At 46.1% G+C, this 12,500-nt stretch overlaps 1 protein-coding gene across 3 annotated transcripts in view; it reads left to right on the top strand.

The window, feature by feature from the left end:
• Positions 1–12,500, top strand: part of LOC127004096 (uncharacterized) — a 147,383-nt gene that overhangs the window by 86,520 nt on the left and 48,363 nt on the right. For all 3 annotated transcript variants that reach the window (XM_050871446.1, XM_050871443.1, XM_050871444.1), the window contains exon 3: positions 12,094–12,171. In XM_050871446.1, the coding sequence (XP_050727403.1) occupies positions 12,094–12,171 (78 nt within the window). The remainder of the gene's footprint in view (positions 1–12,093; positions 12,172–12,500) is intronic.

The raw sequence follows: 12,500 nt of genomic DNA, 5'->3' as shown, positions 1-12,500 counted from the left end.
TTCCAAAGGCCTATACTAGTACACCAGCAGCCAAGAGTGAGGAAAAAAATAAGCCTGCCATTTGGTGCCCCCATAAAAGAGAGTATTAAAAAGTGACCCAAAGAGAGGTGTTCTACAAAGTGTTACAAGCTAGATATTAATGTTTCCAAATACTACCGAAGGCCTAGTACACCAGCAGCCACAGAACGCGCCAGCCCCTTTAAAGAGTATGTATACCGTGACGAGCTGCTGCTGGTGTCGCTGCCGCCGGGAATGTGAGCCTCGTCATTAGCGTCCAGACCCAGCACGGAGAATTCTGTACCACGATTTTGTTGACCGGTTTTGAGTGATACGTTTCGATGAGAGTTAATATCGACACCTCAGGAACTATATTTATTCTTTTTTATGTTGCCTTTTGTGGGAGTAGGATATTGTGGGCTTTATCTTTTTTTTTTTTTAGCCGTATTTATTCTTTTAATGTAGAAGTTGGATATTTGCGGGCTTTATCTGTTTTTTTTTCTTGTTTATGGTCCTCGGTTCGCCTCCTGTATCGAAAAAAGAAAACTGCCGTGTAATCGGAACATTATCATGGAGATTTATACAGCCCGTTAATTTTAGTTGCTGTTGTTGTCTTGAAAATAAACGAACCCTCCACTAAACTGTTACGAAGTTCCTCAATTAACATAAGAACATAAGAACATATAAGGAGTCTGCAAAAGGCCGGTCCATGGTCAAGAACTTTCATCAGCGTACAGTAACTCGGAACAACATAATCCCCTTAACCGCGGCGACACAGACGAGCGTTACTCCGTTTCCAAGAACTTCAAGCGTTTCATGAAGGTGCGTGCCGATAGACTGCCTTCGCCTGAGCCTTCCGTCTCATGCCCAAGAACTTTCATCAGCGTACAGTGACACCGCACAACATAATCTTCTTAAGCGCGGCGACACAGGCAAGTTTCCAAGCCTGTTTCCAAGAACTTCAAGCGTGTAATGAAGGTGCGTACCACTCAACTTTTCGCCCGAGCCTTCCCTTTCATGCTCAAGAATTTTCATCAGCACTCAGGAACTCCGAACAACATAATCTTCTTAAGCGCGGGGACAGAGGCAAGCGTTACTGTGCTTCCAAGAACTTGACGCGTCTTGCGACATGAAGGTGTGTGCCGCTTAACTGTAGTCGCCTGAGCCTTCTTTTTCATGGCCGAGAAGTTTCATCACCAGGCAGTCACTCCGAACAGAAGCCCCTTGAGCGCGGCGATACAGGCAAGCGTTACTGTGCTTCCAGGAACTTGACGCTTCTTACGACATGGAGGTGTGTGCCGCTCAACTGTTTTAGCCCGAGCCTTCCTTTTCATGCTCAAGGACTTTCATCACCAAACAGTAACCCCGAACAGCATCCTCTTGAGCGTGGGGACATTAGCAAGCGTTACTCTGTTTCCAAGAACTTGACGCGTCTTACGATACAAAGGTGTGTCCCCCTAGACCGTTTACGCTCTAGCCTTCCTTTGAGACGCATTGTTGCCACATTAAAGAGTCTGGAGGGACACCTGAGACTCATTCCTTGGTTTGGTATATCTGAGCAGCGTTGGAGAATACAGAAGTTAAGCTTAAGCGTCTGTGACTCTGTATCCAGGCACGGAATCCAACACGCTAACGAGGCACACGCTCCCCTCCTCCCCCCGCCCCCCGGCCTTCCCCCTCCTCCCGCTGCAGAGGCCACGGCAGGCTGAGGGTCAAGGCCACACCGCCAGCACTAGTGACACGGTTTTCCAGAGGGGCTTGGCGGGCTGTAAAATCAAGGCCGCGTGTTGATTTTGTTGCGTCCTGGGCCAAGAGGAGTCCAGCGTGCTTCATGGTCATATTATTGAACATTTCGGCGCCCTAGCACACATGTTGACAAGGCTTTCGTGTGAGCTTTTGGCCTACACAGGGGTAGTTTTATAACCCTTCTTGTAGTTTGTCCATTCTTCTGTACCATGTAACCTGAACCAACACCCATTAGAACCCGATCGAACACCCATTAGAACCCGATCGAACAACCACTAGAACCCGATCGAACACCCATTACAACCCGATCGAACACCCATTAGAACCCGATCGAACACCCATTAGAACCCGATCGAACACCCATTAGAACCCGATCGAACACCCATTAGAACCCGATCGAACACCCATTACAACCCGATCGAACACCCATTAGAACCCGATCGAACACCCATTAGAACCCGATCGAACACCCATTACAACCCGATCGAACACCCATTACAACCCGATCGAACACCCATTAGAACCCGATCGAACACCCATTATAGAACCCGATCGAACACCCATTAGAACCCGATCGAACACCCATTAGAACCCGATCGAACACCCATTAGAACCTCACCCGCTGCTTGAGTGGCTGACTAACAAACGGGGAGGACATGCCAGGAGGTGCGTTACTTCACTCACCCACTCACTCCATCCCAGGCGGTCGCTTGAGTGCTCGTCTGTCGTCCCCCCCCAACGAGTTACGACACACACACACACACACACACACACACACACACACCCTTGCTCGACAAAATCCCGCTCCCTTCATCCCTCGGGAAATGGTATTGAAGAGGATAAATCTCTGTTGGCGAGAGAGAGAGAGAGAGAGAGAGAGAGAGAGAGAGAGAGAGAGAGAGAGAGAGGGGGGGGGGAGGGGGGATCGAGCCTTTCCCGTGCATCCATCCCTCTGATTTTTTGGGGGGAAATCGAATTAGCTTTTTTTCTCCCTCTTGTTTGCGAGGAGGATTGTGTTTGGCAGGTGTGTGTGTGTGTGTGTGTGTGTGTGTGTGTGTGTGTGTGTGTGTGTGTGTGTGTTGCTTGGAGGGGGGCGGGAACGGGGGATCTGGGGGGGTGATGGAGGGAGCTTGTAAAGTTATGGGTAAATGAGGCATGTGTACGGAAATGTTATAGATATAGATATAGATAGAAAGATAGATAGACTGATACAGACACACATACATAAATAAAGAGACAGTGCATATATCCCTTAGACATGAGGTTAAGAATACAGTCTTGCCCCCACCTTCCACTGCGTGTGTGTGTGTGTGTGTGTGTGTGTGTGTGTGTGTGTGTGTCGTGTATTTCATTAGCCCGAAGGAAACATGGAGGCTTGAGGAGGAATGTCAAGTGGGATTTCCTGAAGAGGGTGATGATTTGTTCTTGACGGCAGGAGGAGGAGGAGGAGGAGGAGAAGGAGGGAGTGATGATGCAGAGTTGAGAATAGAAAGGTGTTGGTGGAAGAAAGGAGGAATAAAAAGAAGGAGGAGGAGGAGAAGAAGAAGGAGAAGGTGATTTAGAGTGGAGAACCGAAAGGAGGAAGAGGAGGAGCTGATTCAGAGTATAGCGCAGAAAGATGTAGGAGGTGTGAACGAGATAGAAAGAGGAGGAGGAGGAGGAGGAGGAGGTGAGTGGGGAATAAAAAGGCGTGAAAAGAGTGAACGAGGAAGAAAAGGAAGTAAGTTTTAGAGTGAGAGAGAAGACAAAGGAGATGGATTCGAAGTAGAGAGAGAGAGAGAGAGAGAGAGAGAGAGAGAGAGAGAGAGAGAGAGAGAGAGAGAGAGAGAGAGAGAGAGAGAGAGACGAGCAGCTGGAAGTGGAAAGAAAAAACAAGGAATTTGAAGTTGAGGAGGAGGAGGAGGAGGAAAGAGAGGGAAAGGATGCAGGAGGCGGAGGAAGGAAAAGAGAAGCGGATAGGATGTGCGGAGAATGATTACGAAGGGAGAGAGAGAGAGAGAGAGAGAGAGAGAGAGAGATGAAGGAAAGTGAAGAAGTAAAAAGAGAAAAAGGGAGAGGGAAGAGAGAAGAGGAATAACTTTAGCGAAATGAAGTGAATAAATAAGAACGAAGAAACACACACACACACACACACACACACACACACACACACACACACACACACACACACACACACACACACACACACACACATAGAGCAAGGAAATGGAAATGAAAGAGGAGAAAAAAAATAAGAGACGGAGAAAAGACGAAGACTAAAGGTATTATGAGAGAGAGAGAGAGAGAGAGAGAGAGAGAGAGAGAGAGAGAGAGAGAGAGAGAGAGAGAGAGAGAGAGAGAGAGAGAGAGAGAGAGAGAGAGAGAGAGAGAGAGAGAGAGAGAGAGAGAGAGAGAGGAGGAGGAGGAGGAGGAGGAGGAGGAGGGAGGGAGGAGGGAAGGTGAAGAAGGGGTGTCAGAAGGGCGGAGATAAAAGTGGAGAGAGTTTGCGGGGGGTATGAGGGGAAAGAGGAGGAGGAGGAGGAGGAGGAGGAGGAGGAGGAGAAAAAAGAAGAGAGAGAGAGAGAGAGAGAGAGAGAGAGAGAGAGAGATGATGGAGGTGAGAAGCTTGAGTGTGTGTGTGTGTGTGTGTGTGTGTGTGTGTGTGTGTGTGTGAGAGAGACCTGGCCCTGGTAGCGTCCTTGGGGGGGGTTGGGGGAGATCTCATTAGACAGACAGACAACCTTCGCCCGAAGACGCCGGGAGAGGAAAACTTCACGGAGGGGAAACCATACTCAGGGAGGAGGAGGAGGAGGAAGAGGAGGAGGAGGAGGAGGAGGAAGAAAAAGACGAAAGATAAACTGGAGAAAGAGAAAGATAAGAAAAAGGGGAGGAAAGAAAGATAAAAAGAAATAAGGAGGAGAAGGAGGAGGAGGAGGAGGAGGAAGAAAAAGACAAGTAGAAAGAGAAATAAAAATAGTTTAGAGTATGTTGAAGAGGCGAAAGATAAACCGAAGAAAGAGAAAGAGAGAAAAAGGGAAGGAAAGAAAGATCAAGAAAGTAAGGGGAAGGAGGAGGAGGAATAAAACGAGTAGAAAGAGAAAAAATAGTTTAGAGTATGTTGAAGAGGCGAAAGATGAACCGAAGAAAGAGAAAGAGAAGTAAGGAGGAAAGAGAGATGAAGAAAGTAAGGAGGAGAAAGAGGAGGAGGAGGAGGAGGAGGAGGAATAAAACGAGTAGAAAGAGAAATAAAAATAGTTTAGAGTATGTTGAAGAGGCGAAAGATGAACCGAAGAAAGAGAAAGAGAAGTAAGGAGGAAAGAGAGATGAAGAAAGTAAGGAGGAGAAGGAGGAGGAGAAGGAGGAGGAGGAGCAAGAGGTAGAGAAACAGAGGATGGAGGATGAAAATAGACACGTAGCACCTTCAGTAGTAGTAGTAGTAGTAGTAGTAGTAATAGTTGTAGTAGTAGTAGTAGCAGTAGTAGGATGATAATGATGATAAGGAGAAGGACGAGGAGATGATGATGATGATAATGATGATGATGATGATGATGATGAAGGAGAATAATAAGAGTGCAAATAACAATTCTTTGGCGTGGAGACAAAATATTAGCTTTCAGACGGAGGAGAGAGAGAGAGAGAGAGAGAGAGAGAGAGAGAGAGAGAGAGAGAGAGAGAGAGAGAGAGGAAGGAGGAATTATGTGAAGGTCAAGAATGATGGTGAGGGAAGGAAGGGGAGGGAGGGAGGGAGGGAGAAAGAGAGATAGGAGGAGAAAGAGAGAGGAGGAGGGAGAGAAAGGGAGATAAATGAGAAAAGACCGAACGTTAGGGAGAAAAAAAAATAGATAACAAGAAAAGAACGTGAGAAAAGAAAGATCAACGAGAGAGAGAGAGAGAGAGAGAGAGAGAGAGAGAGAGAGAGAGAGAGAGAGAGAAAGAGACAAAGAAAGAAAAAAGAAAGAAAAAGACAGAAAGAAAGAGGATAAAGAGAGAGAGAAGAAAGAAAAAGTAGAGAAACAAAGAAAGAGAAAGAAGGTTATACGGAAATAAAGAGAGAAAAAGAAGGAAAGAAAGAAGGAAAGATAAAGAAAAAAAATAATAAAAAGAAAGAGAAAGAAAGCAATGAGAGAGAGAGAGAGAGAGAGAGAGAGAGAGAGAGAGAGAGAGAGAGAGAGAGAGAGAGAGAGAGAGAGAGAGAAGCCATACAGCCCACACACAGAAGCCGGGCAGCAAGGCGACACGAGACAGGCGACGATTGAACGTAAACACTTCGATTCGGGGAAGGAAAGAGAATTGGAATCTAATATAAGGTAATTCAATCCCTTATACGCCGCTTGATGACTGAATAAATAACAATCCTCCTCGTCATCGTCTTTTTCTGTGTCATTATCGTTTGCTAATCATCTTTTCTTTATCATTGTTATCATCACCTTTTTATTCGCGTTATTTATTATTATTTTTTCTTTCTATCGTCATCATCATCTTGTTTTCATCATCTTGTTTCTTCATCATCGTCATCATCATAATGTTCGGAACCTTCTTCTTCTTCTTCTTTGTCTTCTTCTTCTTTTTCTTGTTCTTGTTCTTGTTCTTCTTCTTCTTTGTCTTCTTCTTCTTCTTGTACTTTTATTTCTTCTTCTTCTTCTTCTTCTTCTTCACCTTCATCCTCACCAGCACCACCACAAAGAAACAAAACAAAACAAAACAAAAAACAAGACAAAACAAAAGCAAGCAACAAACACACAAAGAAAACCATGAAACAAACAAAAACACAAACAATCACTTCCAACCCACCAACGGAAAAACAAAACACACACACACAAAAAAAAAACTTAATGTATGCAAAAATAAAACACTTGGGAAGGGACGGGAGGGTGAGGAGGAGGAGGAGGAGGGGGAGGAGGAGGGTGTTGGACAGGTAATTGAGGGGAAGGGGAAGTTTGAAAGCGGGGAATGGATGGGAAGGAAGGGGAAGAAAAGGCAAGGATGAGGGCAAGGATGATGGGAAGGATAGGGAAAGGATGGGAAAGGAGAAGCTTGGAGTATGGGAAAAGAGAGAAGGATGGAGAAGAAGAGGCAAGGATGAGAGGAAGGATGGAGAAGAAGAGGCAAGGATGAAGGGAAGGATGAGGAAGGGGAAGCCTGGAGGGGGGGAAGGAGAGAAAGGGAGACTGATAGGGGAGGACAGGGAAGGAAAGGCAAGGCTGAGGGGAAGGATGGGAAAGAAGGGGCAAGGATGAGGGGAAGGATGGGGAAGAAGAGGCAAGGATGAGGGGAAGGATGTGGAAGGGGAAACTTGGAGGCGGGGGAAAGAGGGGAAGGAAAGCTGAGGGAAAGAGAGGGGGGAGGCGGGTGAGGGGAGAGGAACAGGGAAGGAAGGAGAAAGAATGTTGAGGAAGATGGGGAAGGGAGGGAGAGGCGATGAGGGGAAGAACAGAAGGGATGGAGAGGGAAACGGGGCAGGGGAAAAATGGAGGCGAGAGGAGGAGGGAAAGGAAAGGATGGGGAAGAAGAAGAGGCGACGAGGGGAGCTAGGACGGGGAAGGGACAGTGGCGGCGGCGGGGGGGGGGGGGAATTGCCGAACAAGCGAGCAGAGCCGCACTTGTTTACCGAAACCGGCGCCGAAAATAACGTGGTCAACAGAGAGCTTAATGTTAAGTGACGACCCAGTTTGAGGAGAGAGAGAGAGAGAGAGAGAGAGAGAGAGAGAGAGAGAGAGAGAGACAGAGAAAAAAGCAGAGATAGACAAAGACAGACGAAAAAGACAGACAGGCAGACAAAAAAGACAGACACCAACAGCAACAAGAAAAAAAGCGCTTAAAAGACACATATACAAAGACGAACAAACAAGAAGACACACACATACATACATACATACATACAAACAGACAGACAGACAGACGGACAGACAGACAGATGGACAGACAGATCGATGTAATGACAATAATAATACAAAAAAATGATTCACAGTACTTAACAACTTGCCGCATTGAAAAGGTTTTATGACTAGGCGTTACGTAAACAAATATAAAAATAACTGGGATAATGTTAGATAACGGTATAATTTTTTCTCTCTCTCTCTCTCTCTCTCTCTCTCTCTCTCTCTCTCTCTCTCTCTCTCTCTCTCTCTCTGTTAATTAGATAGAACGCAAGACGTGTAAATAGATAAATTGAAGGCCGAGCGTTATTATGATCGACGGACGGGAGGCGCGGAACACTGCTTGATCCAATTAGCCGCGCCAAGGTGTGGAAGGCGGCGGAGGAAAGGGGTGGGGGTGGGTGGGAGGAAAAGGAGAAGGAAGATGGACATATATAGGAGGAGGAAAAGAGAGGAAGACTTGACCCCCCCCCACCCCCCTCCCCTCGTCTCCTTTCCATCCTTCTCTCTTAATCCTTTCCTCGTATAGAAGGAAAAAGAAAACAGACAGAGGAGATAGGAAACATGGGGTCGTTAGGAGGTTGCCCGCTCTGGTGATTCGTTCTACTCGACAGTCCCATTGTGCCGCAGAGCAGTCCAAAGCACCTCGGTACGTACGTTCAGTGTTCTCCTGTTGCAACGAAGTAACTGTTTATGCGATCATTTAAAGAAGTTGATGGTTTTCGTACTTACTACGTCTGCGGGAAGGTTGCTCCAGTGGCGGATGACTCGGTCTGAAAAGAAACTCCTGCCCAATGTCTATTATATCGCCTTGCTTGAGTAGGTAGACCGTTGTTTCTAGTTGTGATGTTGGTTTGAAGCACATAAAACTTGGAGTGGTCGACGCCAGTGAACTTCTTCAGGCACTTGAAGACCTGAGTCATATCTCTCCGTAAGCGTCTATTTTCCACCGTAAAGAGGTTGAGTCGCTTGAGTCGTTCTTCATATGGCTGAGCTCTCAAGGGTGGAATAATTTTCGTAGCACGTCGCTGAACCCTCTCAAATAATTCGATATCCTTCCTGTAAGTAGGGGTCAAAACTGCACTGCATATCCGAGGTGAGGTCTTACCATCGAGTCATGCAAAAATAACATAACCTCTAGCGTCTTACACAGGAGGAGAAATAGGAGGAAAGAGGAGAGAAGACATATTTCCCCACTTTAATAACACTCATCTCTCTCCTCTCAGTCCCTCCCTCTATCTTTTCCTCCAGTTCATCTCTCTCCTCCCAGTCCCTCCCTCTTTATCTTTTCCTCCAGTTCATCTCTCGCGTCCGTGGCTTGCTACTCATCCCTTATTCCCTCCTCATGTTCCCTTAATGTTATCTCCTCCTTCTCTTCTCCTTGGTAATCAGTGTGGAGGGGCGAGGTCACGGGAGGAAAGAATGTGGAGGAAAAGTTGAGAGGGAGGGAGGGAAAAGGAGAGGGGAAGATGAGCAGGGGTGACACGTGCCTCTCATACTGACACATTCTCTCTCTCTCTCTCTCTCTCTCTCTCCGCGGAATTTAATGTTTATTGGAGATTTAATTCCCGTCCGTTAAAATGGAAATAATTTGAGCGGATTGGACGGCGATTATCTTTTTTTTCCTTTTTAGTTTTGTTTTCTGTCGCCGGTGAGTTTTATTTTCCCTTTACCCTATTTTTGCTGTGCCCTATTTTTCTATTTACTTGTACTTGTTTTTTGTTTGATTGTTTGTTTGTGTGGCAATGTGTAAAAATCGTGGCGTGTTTGACTGGCTTCCAAGGAGACTATATATAGGGTCGTTTTGTAAGATATTTCGTCACTCAAGAACACCTATTTGACAAGGCTTTCGTAGGAGTTGTGGGCATTTCTAGGAGTAGTTTTGTGACCGTGGTGGTAGTTTGACCCTTCTTCAATACCATGAACCTGAGGAAACACTTATTAGAACCTGACTGACCCCCTCTGTGACCTTTAGAAATAGCTGATGTGATAACAGAAAGTGTCCTACAATACCGACCTGGTGGTAGTTTGACCCTTCTTCTGTACCATGAACCTGAAGAAACACTTATTAGAACCCGACTGACCCCCTCTGTGACCTTTAGAAATAGCTGCTTTGATAAGAGAAAGTGTCCTACAATATCGACCTATAGTGGTAGTTTGACCCTTCTTCTGTACCATGAACCTGAAGAAACACTCATTAGAACCCGACTGACCCTTTCTGTGACCTTTAGAAATAGCTGATGTGATAACAGAAAGTGTCCTTCAATACCGACCTGGTGGTAGTTTGACCCTTCCTCTGTACCATGAACCTGAAGATACACTCATTAGAACCCGACTGACCTTTGACCTTTAGAAATAGCTGATGTGATAATATAGAGTGTCTTATAGTACCCACCTAAGTGTTTTTTCTTCCTATTTGTTTATTTAGGACATTATTAGTTAACTTTTTCCTACTATTACTCCCTAGGTCTTTCTTATTAGTATTAGGTTAGTATTAGCTTATTTTTACTAGGTCTTTATCATTACTAAGTTAATATTACAAGGTTCTTATTACTTGTTATCATCACTACTGGTCTTTGTGATGAAGAGACGAAGCTCGCGCGAGATTGGGATCCGCTGCCTGGCACTCACGTGAATTTATAGAGAGTTTATTCCTGCAGTTCTTTCATTTCGTTTTTCATTACTATCTTCTGCGCTCTTTTTTGCGAGGTCCCTGACTCAAGCGTTTTCGAAGGACAGGGTTGCATAGCCGTGTGAGACCCATGGTCCACATTCTCAGACGCTTCCCCCTCCCACATCAACTATTTTCAAAGGCCAAAAAGGAGGTTAATCGGATTTTCATGACTGTTTCTTCACCATCATGGCACAGGAGAAAGGTCACACTACCACCAGGGCCATTAAACTACCCATGGAAATGCCCAAACCTCCTACGAAAGCCTTGTCAAATATGTGTGCTAGGGGTCCAAAGGGTTTAAGAATACGGCACTATGTCATTTCAGAGCTCCGTCAGACCGCTGGCTTAGTTTATGCTGCTGTTAATCCCTCGCCGTTTCTAAATAGCTCATCAGACTGTCAATAAAATAAATGCGATACGGTAAGTGCAGCAAGCATTCCCAAGCGTCAATGAACCTTGCGTCCTGGAGAGGTTTAATAAAGGAAAATTGGGGGCATACGCTTAAGCTACGCGAGGCCTCGGTGCTCATCTCCGTCGCATGACCCCTTGGCCGTTTGTTCACCCATCTTCTGTTGACAGCCGGAATGTTTTTGGAATATTATTATTAGCATTATGTTTTGGCTCTGATTTTCGTAATATTCCAGACTCAGAGGGGATTACTAGTGTGTGTGTGTGTGTGTGTGTGTGTGTGTGTGTGTGTGTGTGTGTGTGTGTAATAATAATAATAATAATAATAATAATAATAATAATAATAATAATAATAATAATAATAATAATAATCGGTTTATTTAGTTACGGCAACAGTCAGGCTGAAAATTTACACATTATAAATACATTTTAACTTCGCTAATGGGGATTTGGTGTCTGATAAAATTATTTGTGGGAAGGTTATGGCGATGGAGCTTGGGGTGGGGGAGGTAGGGGGCGGGGGGAGTGCAGTGCGGTGGTGCCGAGAGGGGGGGGGGGGGGGAAGGTGCGGTCTTTTCAGACGACGATGAGGTCAGGTCACGTGTATATCCTCAGGTCAGACGCTGTGTGTGTGTGTGTGTGTGTGTGTGTGTGTGTGTGTGTGTGTACCTGCTTCCTTTACCATGGAGAGAGACAGCCCCCCAACCCCCTCCTGCCGCCCCCAGCCCTCCTCAGCCCTTCCTAGCCCTCCCCCAGCTCTTCCCAGCCGTCCCCTCCCTTCTTCAAAAGCTCTCTCCCCCTCCCCCCGCCCTCCCCTCTCCTTAGCTTTCCCCCTCCCCCCGCCCTCCCCTCTCCTTAGCTCTCACCCCTCCCCTTCTCCACCAGACAGTCTATTAATGACACTCTTTTTAGATCGCCTCAGCCTCGGCCTTAACGATGAGGGAAAGAAGGGAAGGGAAGGGAAATGAGGCAAGGGGGATGTAAAACGTTATAATGAGCTGGGCGACACACACACACACACACACACACGCACACACACACACACACACGAATTACATATATACACAATGTTGCCAACCACCATACCTCTTTTTTTTTTTTGTTGATGCTATTGTTGTTGTTTTTTAGTGATTTATGTATATGTTTAAACGTGCCTTAGAAGAAGAGTTTGGGTTATTATTGGTGTACCTTCGTGTGTGTGTGTGTGTGTGTGTGTGTGTGTGTGTGTGTGTGTGTTAAAAAAAGGCTTTGAATGACTTATATTTTTACGTTCTCTCGTCCTCGCTGTGTACCCTGAGGAGCCTCGTGCTATATTAACTCTCTCTCTCTCTCTCTCTCTCTCTCTCCCCCCCGTGGCCTGGTTTCCCCTTCTCCCCGTCCTGCCCCGCTCACGCTCCTCTCCCCTCGTTTCAGGACACTCGGGCACACGTGGTTGGCGAGCTCTACGAGACGGAGAAAAACTACGTCAGGAACCTCAACTTCCTCCTCACGGTAAGGATTGGATGGAACTTCTTGTCATCGTCTTCATCGTCATCGTCATCATTAGCATTACCATCATCATCGTCGTCGTCATCTTGCTCTTAGTTTTTCTTCTGTTCTTCCTATTTTTCCTTCTTATCCTTCTCCTCCTCCTCCTCATTGTGATTTTTGCTCCTAGTCCGCCTCCTCCTCCTTTTCCTCCTCCTCCTCCTCCTTTTCCTCCTCCTCCTCTTCCTCCTCATCTTAATTATCATCTTCCATTATATTGCATTTAGTTCGTCTCCTCCTCCTTTCCCTCCTCCTCCTCATTCTCATCTTTCTCCTAGTTTCTTTTCTCCTCC

The sequence above is a fragment of the Eriocheir sinensis genome, chromosome 27 (genome assembly GCF_024679095.1).
Source record: "Eriocheir sinensis breed Jianghai 21 chromosome 27, ASM2467909v1, whole genome shotgun sequence".
In the NCBI taxonomy this organism is placed as follows: domain Eukaryota; kingdom Metazoa; phylum Arthropoda; class Malacostraca; order Decapoda; family Varunidae; genus Eriocheir; species Eriocheir sinensis.
The sequence above is the reverse complement of the archived record's forward strand: the minus strand, read 5'-3'. Positions and strand labels throughout refer to the sequence as shown.